Here is a 27,891-nt window from a genome sequence, read left to right on the forward strand (position 1 = left end):
ATGATGTATCCATTCACAGTGTTGCCAATACGGCGTCATCGCGATATCGCCTCGTCGCCGTGTTTCGTCGCCGTCTTCCCGACCGCTCTCTTTCGTTTGGAATTATTGTTTAGCTCGTCCGCGTTTCGACGTTCCGGATTCGGAAAATTTTCAATTTGATCAGCAAGGAAAACACAAGTAAGAAATTTTTTATAAATATGTCTCAGTAAACAATATAGATGTCGGCTCCGCCGGTCTGCCAAATTTTCTATCGAATCGGTAACTACGAAAAAAGTTCTACTATAATTACACATGGCTAACCTCAAAACTTGACTTGTAATATAAATCTGTTGAATCCGAACTTACCAATTTTTCGTAACTTACTTATTATTGCTTTAGTTAAAATCTTGTACTTTGTTAATTACGAATAAGTTTCACCAATTTTTGAACTGTCTCTAGGAGGTAACTTGTTTGATTTTTCACTACTAATTAGTACCCATCCCCTAGATTTAAGATATTAGTTGATTTAATAATCTTGTTTACGGTTAATTATCCATGTCCAGCTGAGTGATTGAACTTATATTCTATTATGATTTCTGCTCCAGAAGTTATTTTTTTGATCAACTTTTAGTCTAAACACTAATCGAGTGTTTAGTATCTTCTCTGAGATAAATATATGATCTTTGACAATCGTTTTATTTATAAAAGCGTTTATTTAATTTTTGTCGTCCTAATTTACCCATACTTTCATTAACAAGATAATTTTGTTACTTTGACAGTTTGTCACTTAGTTTTAACTTTCTAGATTGTTTTTAATTTTAGAATCATCATGGCTGACGAAGACTGGGGAGATGTTGGCGTATCAAATGTAGATTCAGCCCCCGTACAAATTGCAGCTGATTTACCAGAAGTGAAGTTATTCGGCAGATGGAGTTGTGATGATGTTGAAGTTTCTGATATGTCTTTACAAGTATAATAAAATTTAATTTAACTACCTATCTACTTCAATTTAATGTATTGTAATTTGTTATTATTAGTATAGATATGATTCACATTAAAGTTATTATTAAGTAGACATTAGTAATTGGAACATTTAAATTTTATAGGATTACATTGCCGTCAAAGAAAAGTATGCCAAATATGTTCCTCACTCTGCTGGTCGTTATGCTGCTAAACGTTTCCGTAAGGCTCAATGCCCTATCGTTGAACGTTTAACTAATTCTTTAATGATGCACGGACGTAACAATGGAAAGAAACTGATGGCTGTCCGCATTGTTAAACACGCTTTTGAAATCATCTATCTGTTATCTGGTGAAAATCCGTTACAAGTTCTTGTTAAAGCCATCATTAACAGTGGACCAAGAGAAGATTCCACACGTATTGGTAGAGCTGGTACAGTCAGGCGTCAAGCTGTTGACGTTTCCCCATTGAGACGTGTTAACCAAGCCATTTGGTTGTTGTGCACGGGATCCCGAGAAGCTGCATTTAGAAATATCAAGACGATTGCTGAATGTTTAGCTGACGAATTGATCAATGCTGCTAAGGTTAGTTATAAATTACTTTATTGAATTTGATTGTTTGAACAATTGGTTAATTATTTTTGTTTTTACAGGGATCTTCGAATTCTTATGCTATCAAGAAAAAAGATGAACTCGAGCGTGTGGCCAAGTCTAATCGTTAATTTCCATCTATTATTTCATTTATTTTAAATATACATTGTATATTTGAACTAAAACAAAATAAGTTTTTAATTTTTTTATTAAAAAATGTTGTTTATTATACATTTCCTTAAATCCTTAAACATTACTCTAAACAATTGTATCAGATATCTTAGGTTAGGTTAGGATGTTGTGATGCATTTTTTGTGGTTGTAAGTATTTTGTTACTTAAAAAAAAATTAGTAATTTCTTAGTACAGTCTTAAAATTAGATTTTGAATATTCTTAAATACATTACCAAATCTTGGCTGAATTATGAACTCTATACATACTAAACCATTATTTGCATTGCAAATACATTACTACAAAATTTAGATACTACAAATGAGTAGATATTGTGTCTTATACTCCTAATAATAAATAATTTATATAAAACTATTAGTTAGAAGAGTTACATTCTTAAGATTTAGTATTGATGTAGTAATACTTAAATAACAGAACATTGTCTTATTTCGAATAAAATGTTGAATAATTAGGGTGCACAATTTGCATGGGCACAACTATACTTTTCCAAAAGTTATAGAGGGATTAGGTATTGTAAATTAGAGTTTTGGATAGAGCATTTAGGTGCATCTCATTTCATCTACTTTTTATTTTATTTATTTTTTCACAAAGTTAATAAAATGTTCACATATTGAGATTATTAATTTTAATTTAGATTTCATTAATTAATTGTGTCAAACATTAAATCACTTTCAATAAGATTGTTAAAATTTGGTTGTCACCTTATTATAAAAGACCTCAATAATTTTATTATAAAATACTTAATTTTAATATCTACTTCATTTTATAATTCAGCACTTCAATTTTCAATTAACTATAATGTAATTCTGTCATCTAAATTAATAAAATATCTCTTAACTTGTTTTCGTGGATTATGGTAGAAATAGATTACAACATTTTGAACAATGTTACTAAATATGTATAGTATGACGTGTAACAATGTCATATCAACTATACATTTAATATATTAAATTAAAACTATATAATGGTAGTATTCAGAGCACTAGCTAATATTGTTTTGATGAAACCATGCTTTTAATGTCTAATAAGGTAAAAAAGGAGTTCGTTATAAATAAAATGTTTCATATTTTCACAAATGACAGTATATTTTTCAACTTTGAAAAAATAACAATCTTGAACACATAAAAAATATAAATATATATATTTATAATAATATATAACTATGTATAATTTTGTTCTAGACTAAAATAAAATCAGAACAATTTCTTAAGTAGTAACAAATGGTAACGCTTTGTTAAATATTTTAAGTTATAACAAATTGAAAACACTGAAGACAATTATACTGTTGTGTCTTCTGTCACCTTTTGATTTCGAGGCTGATCTGTTGTAGGAATATCAGTAGATTTTGTTTGAATTTGTTTTTCGTGAAATTCCTGAATGATAAAATAAACAAATGTTTAATTACAAATAGTGAATTTTGTTGGATTAAAAAATTTAGCAATGGTGAGATAATACAAAGAAATCGTTAGAGAAAAGACAAATATACATATTACTTAATATTTACTAAAAAGTAAATAATGAGTAATGACAATCAAAAAGTATAATTTAACAATAAAATATTTGATTTATTCAAAAATTAAATAATTAGTAGATGATGATTGCATCATATTTAATTAAATGATCACCTGAAAACAAGGAACCAAACAAAGGTTTATATTGCATTCAGGGCAGTGATATTTAGTTTTACGTCTCAAGAACCTTCCACGGGTGTCTATTGTATTCCAACAGAAACTGCATCCAAGTGCTGGTCCAGAACGCAACAATGGACAATGGTCAGATCGAGTTGATCCATTATAAGATTCATTTGTGTTTACCTATAATGCAGTTTAATATTGTCCAATAACTGTCATAGCATTCATACAATTATGCTAATACATATTACAAATAACATTAATACACAATTTATAGATTACCTGGGAAACACTAGTGGGAAGTTCGTCATTGTAGAAGGCTCTAGCTGTTGAACTGGGTTCAGAAGGCTGAGAAATTTGTTTGACTATGGTTGGTTTAGGAACAGCTAGTGTGTTGGTTGATGATGGATTTGGTTCCGAACATTGCCTCTCGAGCACCCGGATAACAGGTTCAGATTCATCACTTGTTTCGTTTTTAACCATTGATGTATCTGTACTCATGTCACTATCATTGATTTTTATATGGGGTTGACGTACTAGAGTCCTAATTCGTTTATTAACTGGAAAATTAAAATATCCATTTTTAATATTTGCTGTCAGCACTTAAAATTTAATTTATTATTATTATCATTGTTTATTAAATGCAAGGTAAATAAACACAACAAAAATACAAAATACAATAGTTATATTTCGATATACATTACATTTAAAAATAGTTTTGTTATACAAATCAAATTAAACCTAATAATATATTATAATCGTAATTTCTATACAAATAAATAATATAAGATTAACACCAGATTGCACAATCATCTGTTTCAAAGAGGTTTATTAACGAGTCATTAAATACTTAACAATCCCTTAAACGTAAAAAAAAATGAACTGTGATGGATGTGTCATTAAATATTAATGAATCGTTAAATTATTAATATTATAAACTATTTGTGCAAACCAGCATAAGTGAAATTATTAACTAAAATAAAAGGAAACAAAATAAAAATATGATTTGTTAATAAATAAATCCATAGTTTAAGTATGGTTGTCTGTTGAAAATATTGAAGGTGCAGGTGAAGAATAATAGCATGGGTTAATCACTGTCAGAGGCTGAGAATACATTTGTGAAACATAAGCAGGATGATCAACTGCCGAAGTTTGAGATGTTGAAGGTTCATATAGTGGCGCTTGATACACTTGTTCGGATGATTGACCATTGATTGATGATGCTGGCGAGGGTACTGGAATAGACGAGGAAGACTGACCTTTTCGATGAACAGGATAACCTTTTTTTTTGTACTCGAGCCATAACGTACGGTTATTTATCCCATACTCTTGTGCTGCACGACAAAATCCCATACGGCCCACACGTACAGCTTCAAGAGCTTCTTTAAAACGATCACTCTCCCGTATACCAGGTTCTCGTTTTTTGCGTACTTTATTTTCTGGTTTGGATACTGCTTGGCTTTGGGTATGGCGTAGACACTGTGAGGCGGGCAATCAGAGAGCTGCTCCAAAAACGACCAACCTGTTAGCAAATGTTGTAATTTGTAATAAAAATTTCTGGTAAATAAGATATTTAAAATGGAAAGAAAAGAAGACACAAAAATTAAATTTTCAAGAAGAAATACATTTAAAGACATATTAAATTATGCAATTAAGCAACTCTTTAAAGTGAGCATTTACAGGTTGAACGTTTTTGAAACTATTCACTCATCTAAATAGTTACTCATATTTTGGATTCACTTAGCAAAAGTAATCATTATCCTACAAAACTGTATAATAAATGAAAAAGAACATGCTTTTTTATGTACATTAATTTTAAAGATATAAATAATGCTTTCATTAAAATGTTGAACTAAATACAAAACAGAATCAAAACTTACAAAAATAAATTGCGTATTAAACTTAAACTAATCAATAAACAGTAAATAAGTACTAAACTACAAAAGTATTGTTATGTATTATGATTAACCATACCTTCAGGTTTGTGATGAACAATTGTTGTATGGTTATCTGTAGATGATTGTTTGCTTACACTAATAGGTTTTGATGTTTCTTGTCCTTGTGATGTAGGTTGAGATCTCTATAAAAAAAAAATATATATATGAATATATGTTTGTAAATTTCATTAATTTATGTATTAATAAATTCGTACAGTTGACATATTATCTTGTTCGGTCACTGAAATATCTTCAATAGAGCTATTGTGTTCAGATTTATCACTGGATGTTTTCATGAGATGCATTTTTTTTCGTTTTGCTGAAGGTGACAATAAACTATATTCAGTTTCTGCATGCCGAGTTGTAGCAAAGGGAAACATAGTTTTCTCAGTCAACCCTTTTATTTGTAAGCTTTCCGCTGCCTTAAACATATTAATGATTAATATTTCAATTAATGTAATAGAATAGAACAAAATAAAATTTACTTTTAAAATAATTGGGAGTTGATCTTGAGAAATGTTAACTTCACCATAGTACATAAACTCTATTAATGTTTTCAAATGATTATATGACATATCTTTGATGATTATTATTGGATGTTGACAAGGTGTTTCATTGAAAAGCATCTACAACAATAAATACACATTTAATTTAAAGATACAATAAAATTATTTTTAAAACAAGTTCAGATACTGATAGCTTATGTTTGAAATGAAAGACAAAGTTTTATATAGGTAATATTTAGGATAAATTCAACAATTTTTATTTCACTAAACCAATTGATCCAAATTATGCAATTTTAATATCGAAAACTGTTTTAATCTATTTTTTAGATCCCACAAACAACTTTATTAATATTTTATTTATCCAAAAAAATAAATCACTGTTAAATATTTGTAAACTTTTATATTTTGATATTTAAGTATAAGTTCAACTTTGTTATAAGTTGTCAGAAGGATATAAAGAATATGAGAAGACTAGGATCTCAATCTGTTGTTTAGGAATCTTTATTATTTAATTAGACCGGTCAGTATGTTTTTAGGTGGTTTTAGCAGAAAGTCATAATTTTAAACCTCCTTAAAATTTTCATACTTATAATAGCAAAATACTTAGGATTTTTCTTTTTGTAGACAAAGTGCTCAAATTAAAAAAAGCATAACTTTTTACAATATTTATCAAGTGTCAATCTATTACCTTACATATATCTTTCTAATATTTACTTATATGAAACTTTTTTTTTTAAACATACTAAGAAACAGATTTTATTACAATAAAAATGTACCTATTTAAATAATTATTTTTTTATTTTTACAATTTTGATATAGGTACAAAATAAAAGAACTGACATTGATAGTCAAATAAAAACAAATTTAAAATATTAGAAAAAAATTAAATTAATTTTTTTAATAAGAATAGTATATATTAATACATGCAAGTATTTAAAACTGTAAAAAAAAATGAAAAAATAAATTAGTACTAATTTAATCAGATATAAAATATATAATTTCTGTTAATTTTAATATGGATTCCCTATTTACACTAAGTTAATATAAATAGTTTCTTTAATATTTTTACCAAAAACTCTATGTGCTTCCCCCAGATTCACCTAAGAGTAATTTTACTACAAAATTAGAAAAATGACAAGCAGTTACAATACAAGGTATTTTAGTATAACATATTGAACAAAGATAAAAAATGTCAATCGGCTATCTACAAGAGATTCCATAATTAATAATAAATACGTAACGACTAATAATATAGATAAATAAATATTTAGATAATCTTAATAAACTATCTAATAGTAATAAAAATTAGTTATCATTGAAAAAAAATAATATCAAGAAACAAATATGTTATGATATAGTATATTGAATATAAATTCAATAGAATTTCTTATCAGTTATGCTTTTTACTTCAAAAATTTATCTTTAAAAGATATGTTTTATTTGTTTTGTTTGTAGGTACTAGATAATAATATATTAACACATATCTTTAATTATCAAACTAAATATGATCAATAATAAAAATAATTCATAATACCTATAATTATTAAATCATATTTTAACTAGATAAATACCAAGACACTTTTATAAGCATATCTGCTAATGTAGCAGTTACTAATGCATAGTAATAATAGTGATATTATTGTATCAAAGATTAATTGCAGTATGAAAGCTTAAAAATATGCTTGACCGTTTATCTCACTGCAGTGCGTCATTAATTAATTAATCATTAGTAGAGATTCTTATATATTTTTGTTACTATCTATTTAGAATAATAATAAATTATGTTATTTACCAACGATTTAATTCAACTATTATAGTGATTGAACTGCACAGTAGTAAATACCAAACACTCGTATAATATAGTATTGGTTCGTTTGACCTGAAGAAGTACCAATAATGTATATATTATTAACAAACGCGTTCATTTAGCATAGAAGACGATACACGCGGGCCACCCAACACGACAGAAACGTCGGTCATCAATAACACATATTCACATTAAATCTAAAAACTGGTGATCGACAACAGAGCACCAGAAACGACAACAACCAGTCACTGGTTTAGATGTAATCATTAGTGAGAAGATGAAATAACTTAATAAAAATCACCCACTACCGATGGTTAAGAACTGAATTTGAGGGTTTTGGGTCTTACTTGAAAATAGCTGCTGCACGCAGATAACACGACTTTGTGCACTTGTATTTTCCGGCCCTCGGCAGCGATAGTGGCGTCCACGAACATCTCACTGTTCAACAGGCCCGTCATGACGTTCACCAGGTTTGGCTGGTGGTTGTTCCACCGTAAACAGAACCTCTGATCAGCCATTATTTGAACCTGCAGATCCGCCGGACGCCAAACGGATCGACCGCCAAACAAACAAAACAAACGCACGCGATAATCAACATGCAGTATGATATATGGTAGTCTATGTTAAACACTAGTGGGGGACTACTGTAGTCAGGTACAACGGGAATTTCATGTTTATGATCCTTGATATACATGAATAACATCTTAGCGTGTGGCAACGAAACGCCGAGTTTGCGAGCGACAACGAGCTGTATCATAGTATAATAATATATGCAATCTTTACTCGCACTCACCTTAGGGCTTTAGGAGCACTTGTGCGTCACAATTTCAAAAACGAAAACGTTTAAACGACCGCACCGGCCAATAGGTACGTGTAAATCGACTATCAAGTCTCAGGTAGTCGTCGTTTGGGTTCGGCGTGGTGAGGAAGACTCGGAACGGAGAAGACGACGTCGGAATCGGAGACGGACAGGCCGGTAAAGACACGGTGTAACAAGAGAGCAAGCAGCGCGCGCGCGAGAAACGAGAAACGAAAAAGGGAATTAAAAAACACCGCCGTTCGTAGCACCCGCGAGAAGGTAATTTCTCTTCTCCTGGCTCGTTTCAATGTTTTCAACTTTTTTTTTCTCTCTTTTCTCTCCTAAGCTAATAAATAACTTTTATTTATAAATAAACAATTCATTATTATGATAAAATCGCGACCCATGACGTCAATCGCCGCGCAAAATCGCGTTGGTCACACCGGGCCCGCGGCCCGTCGACCGCCGGACGCACTGCCGACCGATCGACCCACCCCGCCCCGCCGGTCCGTTCGTCGACGACCACCCGCCGAAAAGGGATCGCGTTACCGTGCCATAATAATGCGACGTACATAATATCATATTATTATTATAGTCATAATACAAATAATAATAATAAAAATATTATAAATAAATTACAATATACACCGCTGTACGGTATTGAGTATACACCGTGTTTAGTCGCGTTTACCCGTTTACCGGCTGTTAATATTATTATTATTATAATCATTATTTATTACTATTATTACTATATCCGAACGCTTTCAGGCTTCGATGCCATAATTTTGCCGTCCGTACACCGCACCGCGGCCATCGTAGTCGAGTTGTTTTGGTACGCATTACGCCATTACGAGTACACGGCTACGGTACAGTGACGCCAGTGAGTGCACTGCCATATTGTCATGACGCGTACTTACGATAAAATTGTTGTTGTCGTAATCGAACGAAAACGTTTTAATGTCATGATTTTATAGCTTGTACACATTGTTGTAATGTTGTATAACGCCAATAGATGAAACAGACTCGTCCTACGACGTGCACGCGAATTTTATTTCAATTCTCTTCATTTGATTTAATCTTTCTTTTTTTGATTTTATATTAACTTCATTTTCACCTCGCCACTCGTCCGAAGAGACGTTTTTTTTTTTTAATTTTAATTTTTTTCAAATTTTCTATTACGCGCCGCGGCTGCGCTCGTTCCAACTCAGTGGTAAGTATAATATTATTATTATCGGCTACCTACTAGTTCCATGTATTGTGTTTCTAAAATTCTACCTACGATTAATGTAGATCGTCGAACGTATTACGTAAATTAATTGCGCGCACACGTGTGATAAATTATGTCGACGCGACTTTGCTTGACTGTTTGCATTCGGTAAATATTAGTTCGTGTTATTTTGTTTAACGCTTCTGCGCATTTCTCGAATAAGCTCAAGGTCAATCAAAATAACTAACTAATAGATTTATTCATTTTTTTATTTTAACTTTTCCCACCTATGACGTACCTAATATTAATATATTATTACTTAACCATTAAGTCTATACACCAGTCTTACTACAGTTTTAATTATTTTTATTTTTTTTATTTTGTGGTGTTTCAGTTTATTTAGTATTTGTTGGTCTGATTTATCATTTCATATCGAGTAAAAGTTATTACGGAAACACATGCATGAATGTATTTCTTGCCGTTGTATACCCAGCATCACCGTCAACAGATACCCGCTACTTCTACTACTGCTACTACTAAGATTACAATACTACTACTGCTACTACAACACTTCTGCAGTCTGTGAGAAAGCGATCATTAAGAAATCCTAGTTAAATTTATTTGGACATACACATTTGCCAATTGAGCATTAGTCATTGCCATTTATTGCTCAGGATACACAACGCTTGTTAAGACGACTTAGATAATAAATTATATCAATTAAGAAAAATAAGGTAATTAACAACACTATAATATCATCTACATTCATAATATGATACAATGGTTTTAAGCTTCCTCCAATTATATACTTATCATTTATAATACAGCCTCTCTATTCTTTTTTGGTTATTTCTTAAAATGCTATTGCATTTATTTTAATTGAGAAATTAAATATTTAGTTTATTAAGAGATATGTTCTCAACTAAGAAAATGATGTTTGGTAAACATTACTTTTTTAGTTTGTATTAAAATTGATTCCTATAACTAATATTATTTCATTAATCAATTTATAATTTATCTGTATTCCATGCTAAATGTTTCAAAAACAACATTAGTACCTATCTAATAACTATAAATTATACGATTATTACTATAAAGATTATATGGTTATGTATTATTAACCAACAATAATTATTATTTTAAAATTAACAAAATTAATGTTTAATATGACTTAGATTTTTATCATGATCTAATTCTATTGAGCATTAAGATTATATTTGGTACACATCAATAACCAAATCTACTATTCTACAATCACTGTATAGAAACTAATATCAAAATATAGATAAAAATTATTATTAACTATTTACAAAAAAGTGATTACTCTACATATCCAGACTATTATCTCTACAACGTTTAAGCAATTAAAAATAAAGGTAAATCAAAAAAATTATTAGGTAGCTGATGCCTGATATAAATGTAAACAAAATGGGAAAACTATGTAATCTTAGTATAACGTGTCTTTAATTATTTAAAAAATTTATACATTTTGAAATGGCAAGTGTTCGCAGTAAAATAAACTACTTTGTATACCTCTATCATTATTTAGGGTTTGTATGAATTAAAAGTCAATTTTTATCCAACAAAACTAAATTATTTTATTTAGTATTTGAAATTAAAATTTTGTAGCAGTCTATAAAATTTTTATTTTAATGAAATAAATCTCATAAATTGTATAGGATTACATATTATTTAAATTTCTTCTAGAGTAGACATTTTATACATTTTATGGTTTATTTTTTAATTTTAAATAAGTGATTAGAAAATCTTAAGTTAAAATAAAAAAATATATTAATACATCTTTATTTTCTTAATTAAAAAAAAAAAAAAAATTATTCTGCATATTTAATTGAAGAATAATTCATTCATTACCACTATATGCTATTAAATTAGTTACATTTGTAACAAACATTCTTAAGATTTTTGTACATTTATTAAACATATTTTCTACATCTTTTGAGTACATGATTACTAGTTTTTAGCTCATGCTAATTCGATTCTTAGATGCTTAAATTATTGACATTGCAATAATATAAAATCAATGATAAAGAATAATATGTATCTATATTAGATTTTTTTTTTTGCATATATTCATATACTTAACCTACCTTTATTGATTTAACTCGACAATTTAATGCACCTAAATTATTACGACACACGCTTTGGAGTTGGCCAGCAGTACAGGCGTCGAGTTCTGGAGCAGTCCGAGTAATCAATAGAAGATTAAACCATCAGACACGCTTGCATTTAGTAGTTATAGTAGAAATTGGTGGCTTTTCCGTTTATACATTTTGAATTTAATTATGTCGATTATAAAGTACGTTTCTGTAAAGTGTGAACTTTGCTCTGAAGAATATTGACATGTATTTAATACTGACTCGTCCGCCCGATAAACTAAATACTTCGATAATGTGGTAACCGGCGTACAGTCTAAACTATGACACTCATCTCCACTGAGTTCTAGTAGGGTTTCTGTTAAGAATTAAAACAGCAGGCATCGCCATATGAAAGATGTACACAATATGTTTTAACCTACCCAACCTAATTTAAGTATTTAAATCTAATATGGTAATTGTTAAAAATTAACCATATTGTACAACACATTTCTCAAAAATTCTTCAATTTGTAGGTATTATTGTCTATTTATAGACAGATTATCAGGTACTATTTATCATTAAACATAATTTTTATTTTATTGATTTATATTTTTGGATAAGTTAGCTATAGGTACATGAAATGAATATAACACGAGTAGTTATCTAAATAAAATACTCAAATACTGAGTTAATTTTATATTAAATGTAGCTCTATTATAAATGCTATTTACTTGGTATATTATACTTTCATAATAATATAGGTACTGTCGTTAACGAAAAATCGAACAAGATATTTTCGTTATATGTAAAAATAAAAGTCCTGCTAATAAATTTAACTCTAAGGATAACTGTACCAAGGTTTATAGATACTAAGGTTAGTATCCATCAACCTTGCGACTGTACAATGTATTATAATAGCTATTATAATTACAGGTAATACCGTAATATTAATAATTTTGATATAACCAAGATTTATTTTATTAATTTGGGAGTTTTGTAAACATATTTTAAAAATAGATATTACAGTTTGAAATATTCTTTACCATAATATACTATCTGAGAATAACGTAAATTGTCTTTTTGGACGAACGATATTATTTAACTTCTATGTTTTCCTATTTATTAATAATAATATGTTTTTATGGGTATTTTATTTATTATTTATATTACTTTGATACTAGACAAGTGTATCAATTATATTATAATAATGTATGAAGATAGATGAGAAAAAACATGAATACGTGATACATTTTTTTTGTACAATATGATCTTAGATCATATACTATTTATACGTAGAGCGTGTGTATTATTTTTTGCCGATATTAGCGACGAATCGCCGATTTAGGTTTTCGATGTGCGCATATGTGTTGCAATTCTTCGCATAATTACCAGATAGATACAATAGGTATAACAAATTATCTGTGGGTAAATATGCAAGAAATGGCGTCCTAATTTTGGGACTCGTCACTGATATTGCCAACATTTTTTTTATTTTGATTACGTTGATTATAAATTATACCATACGCTTTGATCACATCCATAGTATATGATTTGAGATTATGTTATACTGATACTTGTAATATTCGATCAATGAACGACTAATATTAGTTATAATTATTTCAGTGGCTGTCTTATATAAAATACTACTTTAGTTAAGATTATTTATATGTTACCATTTTATAAGGTAATGCGCATATAATTATGAATTATGCTAAACTAGTGATGGCTAAAAAAAGCCGACTGTTGATGACAGCTGAAATCTAACTAGCTTTTTTATTGAGATCAGAGAGCTCATATTAAAATTTAATCAAAATGTCCATCATTTAGTGATTCTTTTTAGAATAGTATTAAATAATAAAATAGCTAGTTTAATGTATGTACAGTTAATCATCTTAACTTAAAGCTGCTCTCTGTTTTGGTCATATTGTATATTTTCTAAACTAATTTCGTGTTATTCATCGCCCTAATGATTCTTTAAATTAATCATTTGATTTTATAGATTTATCATTTATATTTAAGTACTTTCTATTAATTTTATTGACAATTAGTGGATTTGAAAATCAGGTTACTATGGTTAACTACATATTATACAGATACTCAACTCGACTATGCTATTTGGTATTAAGTATAATAAATAACATATACGAGTGCAACACAATTTGTTAAAATTAGGGAAGTATGCACCTATTGCGCATCTGTAATAAAAATAAATTTTTATTTAATCATTTAAAATTGCTAACAAATATTCAATATATTTGTTCTGGACTCAACACTACATCTCAATGGCAATATTTATCTTTACAGCTAAACCAAATAAATCCTCGATACAATTATTTAAATAAGCACCTATTTGAATACCAAACATTGTTAGTAATAGTGCTTGATCATTATACGATAATAATAATGTGATGTATCTTTTAAATCAATAAAAATAATATATTTCTTTCCGCTATAGAAATGATTCTTTCAATATTACTTATTTAACCCAAATATATATATAGTGAATTAAATAAATAAAATGTGCTATCTTATTCCACTTTTTATAGAATATTTATGCTTGCTTTTATCTTTCAAAAACGTATCCTCAAACAAAAAGAAAATAAAAAAAACATTTTAAAACCTCGCTCCTATCAGACATGAAAATCTTAAGTACACAGCATAATATTTATATTGATTGGATTATTGATTAAAATGAAATATAGAGTATATTTATTAATATACTTAATAATTTTAAACTTGAGGCAAAACTAAGTTAAGGACCAATTTATCCAATATATGAATTCTCTTGTCCTAAATATAATTTTTTTTCTTAGGCATTAGACTAACCCATTTTAGATAATTAAACTTGAATTAATTATTTTTATTGATAATAAAACCTTTGTACTCAAACGCGTAAATCTATTTTACGTAGTACTTGTGAATCGATATAAATTCTAAATTCTCTATTATAAACATATTAAAATGCGTATAATATAGTAATAATATAATGTATTTCTATTTTTTATAAAACACAATATTATACTCAAAAACACCTATTATATTAATCTACCTAATTAGAAATCGACCATGAATGTATACATTAAAACTAACTGATAATCAGTTCAACGAGCATGATATGATGCCATCTTTTGAAAATATGACTTTTATTGTATTGTATATATCTATCTATAAAAATAAAAATATGAAAATGGAAATCTTTGTCACACATATTCTCTAAAACTACTTCACCGATTATTTCGATTTTTTTTTTTTTAATGAAAGTACATCGCGGGTCAGGTTTTAAGCCTATTTCTGATTCTATTAATAAGATATCGAGTTATCATTTTTTTTTTTTTTTTAATAATTGGCAAATATGCACATAAAAGTATATTTCTTTTATTCCGTGTTACCAATCATCATTAGTTACTAAATGAATAGTTGATGTACTATAACAGTATAATACTCAAATTATTTTTGGTTCACGCTATTGAAACTTTATGAGCTGTTGGTTCAGAATGAAATGAAATCAAATTTGGGTCGTTCAACAAAAAAAAGAAAATACTTATAAAAAAAAGCTGCTATTTAAACCTAACCTTGGCAGACCCCACTCATTTTTCACAAAAACTTGTTATTTATCTATACTTTAAAATGGAACCTATAAATACTTAATAAAAAAAAAAAAAAAAACTTAAATAATATATTCAAATACCTGAGCTTATTAAAATTGTCTTAATTCTATCAAATAAAATTCATCAATAAGTTACAGGTGATCAACTTTTTTTATAATTAAGTACATTGGGTACCTAATTTTAAAATATATGATAGTAACACTTAATAATTAAAAAAATTAACATCGTCTAACAACTTAATCTTTTAAATATAAAAGAAAATCATATGTTTGTTCTAAGTTGTGTTCATTAGTTACGACGTTTTAACTTTAATAAAAATTAATTTAATTTCCTTTACCTTAAACTACATATACTTACCTCAAAATAATAAAGAATAAAAATAAGTGACTTAAAGACTAAATTATGGAGTTTTTGTGAAGAACAGTATATTAGAATAGTAAATAACTCGAAAACGATTTTTCGTTGTTATCGTTTTTTTTTCGGTGATCTTGTAACATTAAGTCGACTTATACAATTAATGATTAAATAACTTAACTATCTTAAACACAGTTATCACATTTGATGATGTCTAGAGAGATCGTTTTCTTACTAATAATTATGCACATTAAGCGTAAGTCGCGTGCTTTTCTACAGCCATCAGCCAAGTATAATATTAGTAATGTATACCTACGTGGTGTCTTGTTACACATGCAAAATGATGAACGTAAACTTTTTTTTTGAAACCGTGGTTTTTCATTATTTTGTCCAGATTATAAAATATATTTTTCAGTACGTTAAGTTTTTATACTGAATAAAATTGCACAATACTCTCCAGTCTCCACCGCTATCCATAATAATATAAGAACTGAATGGAAGATACACACGTCGTTAGTCGATTATACATAATATCACGGCGATACGTTTAAAAAAAACCAAATTACCTACGATTAATACGGGTACATTTTGGACCATGTACCTATGTTACCGTGTCTTGCTCGTGTAAACAATTTAACGCACACAATATTATAAAAGAGTCTTGCGTGAGACGCGCCATCAACGTATGCACGAGTATACTCGTCAAGTATTTACACTTGAAACATGACGGATTACATTCCGCATACGCAGATTATACCTTATCAAGAGACTCGTCGCTAATAATTGCTTCAAGTTCAAATTATCGGGGTATGAGCATCCATAGTCATGATCTAAAAGGTACCTGCACCCCTGCTCAGATATTAGGTACTTACCAGAAAGAAGTACCGTACCACCTTAGGCATTATTATAATTCACCACTTATGAATGATATACTGCTAGTTCCATCCCGTCCTCGTTAATATAAAATATATATTGTCTTCAATCAGGTATATATATTAACAAAGATATATAATAAAAACTTAAACTATAATATTAATTTTGAATTGTCAGTAGGTATACTCAAATTGTGTTTATACATGTCTAACTGCTCTTAAACTACTTGACAAACAAATAGATTCATTTCTAGTCTTTTCAAAATGAGATCAGTACGTGGCGTCGCGCAGATGGGACGGTCCACACCAAGTCGACCACCAGTTGATTTACCCGCCGTGTCTTTCGAAACGAAACCAAGCGCATAAATTGACCGCCTGTACTGATCTAATTTTTAATAGACAAGAATATTTGTTTGATAATTAAATTTTATCTTAATTAATATCTCAGTTTCTATTATGTAGACTATTTTTTTACACACTACCTACATACCGCACCAAATCTTTTCGGTCAAATTTAAATAGAATCTTTTTCAATGATACCCAAATTTATCCATATTTATTTACTTGTATAAAACTAAGAGATACGGTTCCTACCACGAAGAAAACAAGTATTACTTAAATAAAATACTTTTTATTTGTTTTGAATGTTATATCTGAATTTTTTCTTCTTTTTTATTTTATTAATTACAATAAATATTTATTTGTTGAAAATCATAAAAATGATTAAAATATTCTCACATAATCGCCTACGTATTATACGTCGAAAAGAGATTAATATTAATATTTGACTTTTATCCAATATGAACTCAATCAATATTCACCATATACGTTTTTGTTTCTTTGGACGAAATTGGTATTCCAAAATGATACTGAAACAGAACTGAGTGATACAAATCAATTCAACTTATTTCCTGTTAAGTCTCAATTTCGATAAATTGATACATATCTACCTAGTTATTGATCGCACTAAGATAAGGTTATTTTCAAGTAAAACACAGTCGGTGGTATTAATAATTACACATTAAATACTTATATATAAATATATATTACGGTATTTTAGTAAATAGTAATTTACCTTCTACATAATATATAGCAGAACGATATTTTGTATGTATTATAATTTAAATACGACCTAGACCTGTTTTTATACCGATATATAGTTGTATACAGGCAATTGTGCTACACCGCTCACTTGGACCAGCGAATTTTTCGCTGTTTTTTACAGGCTCAAGACTGGCAACGGTTCTGCACGTCTTATACACGCGAATTATTTATTTTCGAAAACTAGTTATTTTTTTTTTTTTGCAGCATTTTGTGATCTAGACATACCTATATGTATTATGATGTAATCCGTCGTGAAAGTAAGTATATTAAATATGTGATAGGGTAAAGAAATCTATATTTTCTTTTGTTATCACGTGCAATATACTCATCATCGTAATGATTAGTCTTAATGGAGTTAAATGTTCGAATGTCTAAACTGGGGTAACACCCCGAATTCATAGTTGAAAAGGGGAGTCATGGAAAATAATATGTTATTTTAACACGCAGAATACTCATATTATATATTAAAATACAATCAGCATCGATAATAATACATGCTTTATAGTATCGTCATAATGTTATTATGACGTATTTACTTAAACAACTATATTTTATTACAAAATTTAAAATAATGTAATATTAAGTCAATACCTATTACTTAAGTCTAAGATATTAAAACATTTTAATAGTTAACCGCAAGTTTTTTTCTTTATTAAAAGTATATTATTATAAATTTGACACTCGTGAGTAATTTCGATTGGGTACAAATTTTCTTTAATTGGATTTTTATTATATTTTGATTTTTAAGCGAATTTTGAGTAAGTAAAATATTAACAGTTAGGTAATATCATAATTCACTCAAAAACCAAAATATTGTAAAACTAACCAATAATTAAGAACGCAAATATATTTTTAACTTTAATTTTGGTGTGAAAGGTATGCCTAATGGGCTTAATATATCCCTGATACATCATCTTATAATATAATAATAAATTGGTGTAATATTTATTTAATTCAATTGTTATTTGCTTATAAGTATAAGTAGGTAATGTAAATCGATTTTCTTATTGGTAACAATTTATGAGAGACTATATTTATTCAAATAGTATTATTTTAATAAAGCAGCTACAATTGTTTCCTGATATATTTTTCTTTGGTATATATATAATTTCTTGAATTAATTATGTAAGTACTTTTCATGTTGATAAATGTTTCATATTGTACATTTATAAACTGATAAATATTAAAAATTAAGATGGGTCAAAAACCAGCATTACATTTTTAGTGCAATGATTTACAACTGTTAGTGGTTCTTGTCAATGCATTTGTAAAATAAACCCACATTTTAGAAAGTTAATGACTTAACGCAAACTTTTGGATATTTAATTTTCAAAAATATAATCAGTAAACAGTGGTAAAGCATTCTACTGGTATAATCCTAGCACTTAATAAATATATTTTTCAATTCCTAATCATGGACTCAAATGGTACATTTTTCGTTTATACCCGAGACTCAATTAGTATAATTTTTTCCCGTTCAGTTATAGGGACAAAAATAATGTATTTTCCAATAACGACTTAATTTATATTTTTAAATTAAAAACTATAAACCGTTGGAACTTGAATCTTTTTTTACTATTATTTTATTATTATTTTTGTACACATGATGACATTTTGAATGTATTTATAAGTACTAACTTTAAGCTATTTATATCATAAAATTATTTACACCGATGTTTTCACCATGATAAATATTTCATACGTTAGTATTTATTTTTATAATTTTCTGAATATACTCAATACACAAATGTGAAATCTGTAAAGCATTCTAATAAGATAATAATATGTTTGTTTTATTATTGATTTTTCAACTACCTATAGTATTAATTTCATATCTCCATTTAAAAAACAATTTGCTTTAAGGTAGATTTTATATTACACTTGAAATAATCTTAAGACTTGATTAGTATATTTTTCAAATCCCAATCGCGGACTTAATTAGTACCTATACACCTCTAAAAGTAATGAAAAACGAATTTATCTACGCATTGGCTACCAATCTTTGACTGAATTGATCTTTTTGTTTTATTGTATTTCAAAAATGAATAATCGTATACATTTTTCTAGTCATTAATAAAATTTTCAATATATTTTGGATTATTTTTAGGTTTTTTTTATGATATAATATTATTTTACAATTTTTTTCTAATAGAAAAATCTTGAAAATGTATTGTATAAGTCTTTCTTACTGACTACTGTAACTATAAAATAAGGTAATATCGATTTTTGTTAAGTCGGTATTTATTTATTTTATGTAAGTAATGTGTTGATTTTGTTTTGATTCAGTGTGATAAATTATCATTGTACAATAGGTTTTACTGTTTTATTAGGAATCTTGTATATTTTTTTATATAAGTTGGTAAGTACTTACTATTGGTTTTATCTGAATTTAACAAACTTTTCGCTCTGCGCGCTGGGCAATCGCTGCTCTCGTAGATATCTAAAGAAAATGTCCAATATAATACGTATTATCCATATTCAGATGTTGTATATCAATATCTATATTAATTTTACGTGTTAGTGTTATAAAGTATTTGTGTAAACGTTTTTTAAGTATTGAATACTTTTGCGTTTTTTCCATTTAAATAATAGTTGTATTCAATGAGGACGTAGTGATCATCACAAAAAAGAACCAACATGGCGGACTTTATAACTTAAATATGCATCTAAAATGCAATAAATATATATAATAAATCAATATTTACTATATTATAACAGTATGGTACTTTAATTACAAACTTACAGAATAATTACAAAACGTATATGAAAAATAATTTTTCGAGGTAGATATTTGAGTTAACTTATAATATAAAAAGTCTGGTGTCTCATTTATAATATATGTACTCAATGCTGGGTGATTCTTTTATCAAACAACATTCATTATTTCAATATCTATTAACGTTCTTGAAAATATTTTTTTTTACATTATTTCCATAATCGGAGTTAAAGACCAACATTTGACGGGATATATCCGTATACTACTCCACTTCGCATAACTTTAAATACTGATAAGTTATAACTCTTAAACTACTCATTTGATTTTTATGTATCGAAATACACTAAAAAATATTCTTCAGCATATAAAATTAAAAATGAATGTTTTCATTCTAAAAAGTAAAAATAAATGAATTGGTTTACGAATTATGATTTATGGCCGATGCATCAACTTTCTAGTTTTTTATCTTGACCGACGGCAGAAACACGCATGGTAGTCTATTCACCATTGTTTTACAATAAAATATAAAATTATTAGAGATTATTTTGTTATGTCAGTTTAAAATATATATAGACATGTTATAATCATTAAATAATCTAAGTATAGGTATATGTATTATTAATGTTGTGTTAGGTCAGATTACAGTGTACACAGGTGATAAAATAAATTACAATCTAACCGTTGTACTAAATGCTAAATTAAATACTAAATTTTTATCTACATATGATATTGAGGTAAATTACGATTATTATAAATAGGCACCTATGTATAGATTAAAATCGAGTCAGTTAAAGAAAAAAGTGAAAGGCGTTCAGAAAATTTCGTACTTCCTTTTTTGGCAGTATATAGCGACTTGATACAGTTATGCGTGCATTTACTAGTTAAGTTGAAAAATTGCCAAGTTCATACAGGCAAGATCTAATAAATATTTAGTTTATTTAAAACACTGCAGTAAATGTATAGCGACGTAGTATGGGTATAAAAAATATAATAGGTCATCACTGTATAGGTGTAACTAAAGGGGCTTCAGTTCCCCTAAAATTTCTCAAAAGCCCTATACTTTTCTTTATGAAAACATAAAGTTACGATTTATGTTTGAAAATATCATATTAAAGAAGTATACCGTTTATTGAACCGTTTAACGAACAGTTTTTGATGTAGAATATTATTAATTATTATATTTGGTATAATTATACTTTTTATATTTTATGGAATTCAGGTAAAATGAAGAATTTTTATTCATTATTAATCATTAATCCAATTACATTTTACAATTTACATTTAACTCTAATTTTTATAGATAATTAAAATAACTGTATGCCGTGGGGGCAATTATGTTCCCTCAAATACATTATTTTGCTATAAAACATTTTTAAATTATAAAATATTGATCTACATATTATGTAATAATGTTAATTAGTTTTTACTATGTACCTATATCATTATAAAATTAGAATATATTTTTTTCCCGACTCATAAGCTAATCTAGATTTTTAAAGTAATAAAATAATAATAATACAAGATTGATTAACCCTCAAGCCCAACGACAACCTTTAAAATGTTAGTTCTGCTTTTAAATTAATTTTATTTTGTCACTTTAGTGCTACGCGAATACTGTTTAAGTAGCATATATAGATTCTAAAAATTTTAAATACAATTTTTTTTTTTCGGCAACTGTTTAAGAAATATTTTTGTAATTTATTATCTAAATTTTATTAAGAATAAGAAATTAGTATTAAGTATATTTCAGATTTCTACATAATAAATTGACTTATGAAATATATATTTTAAACGTAGATAAAGAAGTCTGCTTTAGTGTCAGATTTAAAGGTTAATCGATATAAATATTTCTCCCTGACTGATAACATAGTACCGAAGAAACAAGTACAATTATACGTGTGCCACGCTCAAAATAAAGCATATCGTGCACCCTGAGGCACAATTAGTTATAGTAGTTATACCTCTATACGTGCCGATAATTATAGTCTAATAGAAGTCGAAAAATTATAAACAAATATTCACAATTTATTTCAAGTATCATCCTATTGAGTTTTAATCTACCTACTTAATATATTATGGAAATTTTATTTATCAAATTAACATGATTATGGTTTTTTTTTACTGGCCATAAACATATTAAATTATACTTAGTTTTATAAAAAAATTGTACGTTTTACTTAATGTTCGAGCTTGGATTCTTTTTTGAAAAAAACAAATAATTATTAAGTGCTTAAGCCCTGCCAATGTTTCGTTTTTTACGATACTTAAAATTTATTATTTTATTAATCAGCTGATGGTAATCAGATAGTCTAAATGTAAATAATAAATAATATTTCAAATGTATAGTAAACAATATATATTAGGTATCTATTTAAATACATGGTGATTAATTTTGTATTAATCGTAAGTTTACGGGCTTTGTTTCCAAGTTATTTGATAAATAACTGTATAGTTGCAACTAATTATATTTATTTTTTTTTTTTGGTATTTAATTGTTAAAAATAAATTTGTAATTATTTTGTATTAAATCTTTATAAATAAAATTAATTTCACGATGACTTAATTTTTGACGGAGCGTACATTGTGTTAGCTTCAAAATTCAGCGTGAGCGACATTTTGTCGAGTCACCATCTAAGTATTACAGGTATATATTTAGGTATCAAATGTATAGTTTTTTAATTTATTTTAAAAGTAAAAATAATAATTAATCTTATTGAATCAGGGAACAAAATGTTTTTTTCTAAATAATATTGATTACACAACGTATATCTGAGTATGAACTATTAAATTTACAAAATAAACGTGATATTAAAATGTACGAACTGCTGTATTGCAATTTTCAAGTTGTTTATAATATTTCGGTAATACCTACTTTAAATAATTTATAGAATCGCAATTCCAGTTTTTCATAATTTAATGTTCTAGGCATGTTAGATCCTGAAGTACATTTGTACTGTGTATTATATAGTAAATAAGAAAAAATTCATAGAACGTACGTTAAATAAAAATTCGTTATTATTTTTTCAGTTACCATCATGAGTGTAATAATTAGATTGCAAAATCTGCCTTGGGCGGCCAACGCCGCGGATATTAGACAGTACTTCCAAGGGTTATCGATACCCGAAGGTGGAGTTCATATCGTCGGCGGTGAAAAAGGCGACGTCTTCATCTCTTTCAGGTAAACTTGCGTAATAGTAAATTTAATACTTATCAATGAATCATCATTGGTGGTGAACGAGTCTCATCACAGCGTTAATATCTATTGCGTATTCTTATTGTCATTTTTACAATTCTGCAGTACTGACGAAGACGCTAGACAGGCTATGCTTTCGGATGGCGGATGCATCAAAGACGTGCAGATCAGACTTCTGTTGAGCTCGCGTAATGAGATGCAAAAAGTAATCGATACAGCCCGACAACAAACCTTGTATAACGCATACATGCAGCAAAATTTGATGCAACAGCCTCAGATCCCCATAGTCGGGTCATTGCAGCCACCGTTGACTGCTAAGGTATATATACAGAATAATTGTGTATATTTGCGTCCGAACAATGAAGTCAATTCCGTTGTATGACGATAAATCAATTTCTCCTTTTTAAAAGCAACAAATAATGTCAATTTTTTCTCGCATAGGTCTTACCGCAACCACAACAACAGGCGAGGCCCGACCGACTCGGTGCGCAGATGTTGCGCAGACAACCCTTAATGGACAACATGTCAGTACTTATGCCCCAAGACAAACAGCAACAAATGCAACAACAGCTTTTGTCTCCAAAATCATTAGAGAACAGAGATCGTGACGATAAGGGCAACAAACGCAGTGATCGATCTCGGTCGAAATCCCGAGAACGGCGGTCCAAGTCGTCACGTAGTGGTGGTGGTGGTGGTAGACGGGAAAGGTCGAGGTCTAGAGACCGGCGGCGCCGGGACCGGAGCCGAGGGAGAGACAGGTCTAGGGATAGGTATCGCGGTGATGGCAGAAGCTCGTCGAGCCGAGGAAGTGGAGGCAAATCGCAAAGGTCACGGTCACCTGTCGCCAACAAAGGGGTAGACGGTAAGTTGATCGGCGATCAACAGGCTCAAATCAATCCTTGGTCCTGTCAATATGACAACATGCAGCAACAGCAGGCAGCGATGGCTGGGGTAGAAAATCATCAGCCAGCCACGATGATGAACAACGCAATACCCGGCGGCATTGCCGGATTCCCGCAATTTAGGTCGCCACCCCAGCCACCCATCATTCCCGTCATACTTCCTCAGAATTCTTTTCATCAACCACAACAACAACAACAACAACAACAGCAACAACAACCGCCGCCGCTAATGAATCGATGGCCATCGAGTGGCGGAAACCGCTCACATCAGCAGCAGCAACAGCCATACGTTCCCGACAATGATTTTCGCGCTAACGTATATGGAGGTGGTGGTAGTGATGACGAGGACGATCGACAAACCGAATTCGACAACAACTTTCACGGAAGGTATAACGACAACTCTGCACCGGGTATGAGGAGAGGACCGCCTGGACAAGATTTCCGAGAGCAACGAGGTTTCGGCCCGAACCGGGGAGGTCCTAGATTTCACAAACCGCAACAGGCCGTGCCGCCCGTTGTGGGACAGCATAACCGCGGTGGCGGTGCAGGTCAGCGGTCGTTCGACGAGTTTGGTAACAGCAGTGGACCCAGATTCAACCATCAGCAGCATCAACAGCCACCAAGGTATGGTGGCCACAACATCCAAGAGGGCGGTGGGAGAGGAGGCAGACCATCCAGGTTCAGCTCGATCAACGAAAATGGTAAGCCTTATTCCAGGTTTAATCAAGCACCACAGCAGCAGCAGCAGTCGCGCCGAGACAACGACGAAGGGCGGCCCGTCGACTTCGACGATTCCAAAAGAATACCACCCCGGTACAACGACCGGTACAGGTACGACGTTCGGAACGCGCAAGTTCCTCACTCTGAAGGCTTGTGTGTGGAGGTAAACAACATGTCCAATCCGTTCTCGTACGGGGACATCCGAAAACTGTTCGAGGGCATACATATCGATGGGTCGGCGATCAAGATCCAAAAACACCGTCAGGGCGTAGCGTTCGTCCGGTTTGATAACAACCACAACAAGAACTTGGCCATGAAAGTCAACGGGACCGCGTACAAGGGTAACCACGTAGTAGTCAAACACCTGGACGACGAGGCGTACGAGCGGGATAACACGGATGACCGGCCGTATCCGTCTACGGCGGGGGCCCCGAACATAGTCGATCACGTGGACTTAGTGGACGACGACGACGACGAAGAAGGCGCAACTGATCAGCCAGCGGTATCGTCTGACAAAAAGAAATCGAACAGGTCTAAAACCGAAGACGAAGGAAGCGACGACGATGACGACGACGACAACAACGACCTGGTAGTGTGTGAAAAAAGCTCTAACAAGGACGCGTTGTCGACCGAAGACGGTGGCGACGAACAACGGAAAGACCCGCCGCCGACCAAATATCTGAAACTCAAACAGCTGCCGGTCACAGTGACCGAGGAAGACGTGATGAACGAGTTCGACGGCGGCAGCGACGTGCGCCGCGTGACCTTCTATCCGGATGGCGAGTTCATGGGCGCCGCGCTCGAGTTTATTAACACGGAAGCTGCCGAATCGGCGCTCAAGCGGTACGACTGCGTCTTGTTGGGCTCTACGCCTGTGCCCGTACTGCGATGCTCCTACAAAGAGTACACGCAGATCAAGCGCAAATCCGGCGGCGGCGGCAGACGTTTTTCGAACGACAACAGCGGTGGCGGCCGTCACCATCATCACGGTCACCACCATCACCACGGAAACAACAACCATCACCAACAGGCGCCGTCATCTTCTTCGCCCGTGCCGATGGCGCCGCCGCCCCCGAACGTGTCGGGCGGTGCGCCGGTCGTCCGGTCCAACTGCTTGTACGTGTACGGCCTGCCGACGACCGTCACCAATACGGACATCACTCAGTTCTTCTCCGACTCGTCCGTGTTGCCGGACAAGATACACATCATGCTCAGCAAGTTCGGCCGTCCCACCGGCGAGTCGTACTGCGAGTTCGGGTCCGCGCAACAGGCGAGCGCGGCCATGGTCAAGAACCAAACGTACATGGGGCCGAACCTCGTATGCGTCGAGCCCATCAACCGGTCGCTCATGATCCAGGCCATTACCAAACCGATGCAGCAGCACTGCAACAACCATCACCAGGACATGTCCTGGGGTGGCGGCGGAGGACCGCCGTCCAGGCAACAGCACCACCACCAGAGGCCCCAGCAGTACGGAGGTCACAACAACAGCGGACCGCCGTACGGCGGTGGCGGTGGTCGGCCGCAGCAGCAACAGTTCAACATGAACAACGGCGGAGGCCGCGGCGGCGGCGGTGGCGGTTATACGCCCAGGATACGCGGTCCCGGACCCGGGCCGAACGCCGGTCCCGAAGGGTTTGGACAGCCCGGGTGCGTGATCGCGCTGGACAACGTGCCGTACAGGGCCGATGTCCAGCAGATAGTGGATTTCTTCGAAGGATTCGAACTGAACAGTCAGAACGTGATCCGGCGGTTCAACGACTTCGGCAAGCCGACCGGCGAAGCGCGCGTCAACCTCAGGAACCCGCAGGAAGCGTCGCGGGCCGTCCGGGCGCTGCAGAACAAGTCGATCTTCAACAGGCCGGTGCGGCTGACGCTCTTGTAAATCTCCAAACAATCGACAGACCGACTATTGCTGTTTGTTGTTGTTGTTGTTGTTGTTGTTACGACAAAGTTGTCGGTCTACTAATAATATGCACTCGGGCGCTATAATGTTTTGAAATAATATGTATTCTATGTAATATTCGTGTCAACTGTTTTCCTGAAACTTTGGCTAGATGTATATTTTTTAAACGTCGAAATAAGAGATATACTGTATTGTATCGATTTTATTTTGATTTCGATTGCTCTGATTATACACGCGGTGTGCTAAACGTATTGTAACAACTATATTATTCTTCGAGCGCTCCACGATTTAATTTAAACCTGAATACCTGATGTATAATTTGTATCTATTTTAATATCGTTATAATATTTTCATTATGTATGTTTGTATAAATATAATGAAATAAATATGTACCAAATATCTACATTAAAAATTTTAAATGTATTTTTATTGCGACTATATATAAATATTGAGTATATAATAACTAATAAGAAATAATTTATAATAAAATATTGTAATATCATTTTTAAAGACTAACATAATCAATTTTGTATTTAGATTTTTGTTGATCAACCTATGTGGGTCAACTATGTTACAGTAAACATTTTCGTAATAGAAAGGTTATTTCAAACCTTGTCTCCAATCATTTTTATGGTTAAAATGGGCGGTGGTCGTTAGGGGTGACTATCTTTTGTGCCGTTAGGGCGAGTGAAATTATTTTTACCTATATGTGAAGTAAAAACCTGGTGACAGATACAACAGATGACATTATAGCTAATCATTATTAATCACTATTATCAAACATTTAAATAATTCATTGTTGAATGTGTATTA

At 31.2% G+C, this 27,891-nt stretch overlaps 3 protein-coding genes across 8 annotated transcripts; 2 read left to right on the forward strand and 1 right to left on the reverse strand.

Moving 5' to 3' along the window:
* The first annotated feature begins 20 nt into the window (after positions 1 to 20).
* Positions 21 to 1,746, forward strand: LOC113549827 (40S ribosomal protein S5). Of its 3 annotated transcripts, none has more exons than XM_026951298.1 (4): positions 21 to 177; positions 802 to 949; positions 1,086 to 1,523; positions 1,592 to 1,746. In XM_026951298.1, exons 2-4 carry the CDS (start codon positions 809 to 811, stop codon positions 1,658 to 1,660), a joined length of 648 nt encoding a protein of 215 aa, XP_026807099.1. In that variant the 5' UTR covers positions 21 to 177; positions 802 to 808; the 3' UTR covers positions 1,661 to 1,746. The 3 variants fall into 3 exon arrangements, with proteins under 3 accessions (XP_026807099.1, XP_026807101.1, XP_026807102.1); XM_026951300.1 differs by having other exon boundaries at positions 51 to 177; positions 785 to 949; positions 1,592 to 1,719; XM_026951301.1 differs by lacking the exon at positions 21 to 177 and adding an exon at positions 304 to 441 and having other exon boundaries at positions 1,592 to 1,719.
* Positions 1,747 to 2,844: 1,098 nt separating this feature from the next.
* Positions 2,845 to 8,539, reverse strand: LOC113550214 (longitudinals lacking protein, isoforms H/M/V-like). 2 transcript variants are annotated; one of them, XM_026951924.1, is made up of 8 exons: positions 8,395 to 8,539; positions 7,949 to 8,128; positions 5,774 to 5,914; positions 5,504 to 5,710; positions 5,326 to 5,431; positions 3,634 to 3,911; positions 3,346 to 3,534; positions 2,845 to 3,093 (listed from the first exon to the last, which is right to left on the reverse strand). In XM_026951924.1, the coding sequence occupies exons 2-8, from the start codon at positions 8,117 to 8,119 to the stop codon at positions 2,998 to 3,000; spliced, it is 1,188 nt and encodes a 395-aa protein (XP_026807725.1). In that variant the 5' UTR covers positions 8,120 to 8,128; positions 8,395 to 8,539; the 3' UTR covers positions 2,845 to 2,997. The 2 variants fall into 2 exon arrangements, with proteins under 2 accessions (XP_026807725.1, XP_026807726.1); XM_026951925.1 differs by lacking the exons at positions 7,949 to 8,128; positions 8,395 to 8,539 and adding an exon at positions 7,587 to 7,922.
* A 10-nt stretch (positions 8,540 to 8,549) lies between these two features.
* On the forward strand, positions 8,550 to 27,459 carry LOC113550213. Of its 3 annotated transcripts, none has more exons than XM_026951921.1 (5): positions 8,550 to 8,679; positions 10,002 to 10,341; positions 23,385 to 23,535; positions 23,656 to 23,869; positions 23,992 to 27,459. In XM_026951921.1, the coding sequence occupies exons 3-5, from the start codon at positions 23,393 to 23,395 to the stop codon at positions 27,055 to 27,057; spliced, it is 3,423 nt and encodes a 1,140-aa protein (XP_026807722.1). In that variant the 5' UTR covers positions 8,550 to 8,679; positions 10,002 to 10,341; positions 23,385 to 23,392; the 3' UTR covers positions 27,058 to 27,459. The 3 variants fall into 3 exon arrangements, with proteins under 3 accessions (XP_026807722.1, XP_026807721.1, XP_026807724.1); XM_026951920.1 differs by lacking the exon at positions 8,550 to 8,679 and adding an exon at positions 9,048 to 9,610; XM_026951923.1 differs by lacking the exon at positions 8,550 to 8,679 and adding an exon at positions 9,698 to 9,775.
* The last annotated feature ends 432 nt before the right edge of the window (positions 27,460 to 27,891 follow it).

This window comes from Rhopalosiphum maidis, chromosome 1 (genome assembly GCF_003676215.2).
Source record: "Rhopalosiphum maidis isolate BTI-1 chromosome 1, ASM367621v3, whole genome shotgun sequence".
Lineage (NCBI taxonomy): Eukaryota > Metazoa > Arthropoda > Insecta > Hemiptera > Aphididae > Rhopalosiphum > Rhopalosiphum maidis.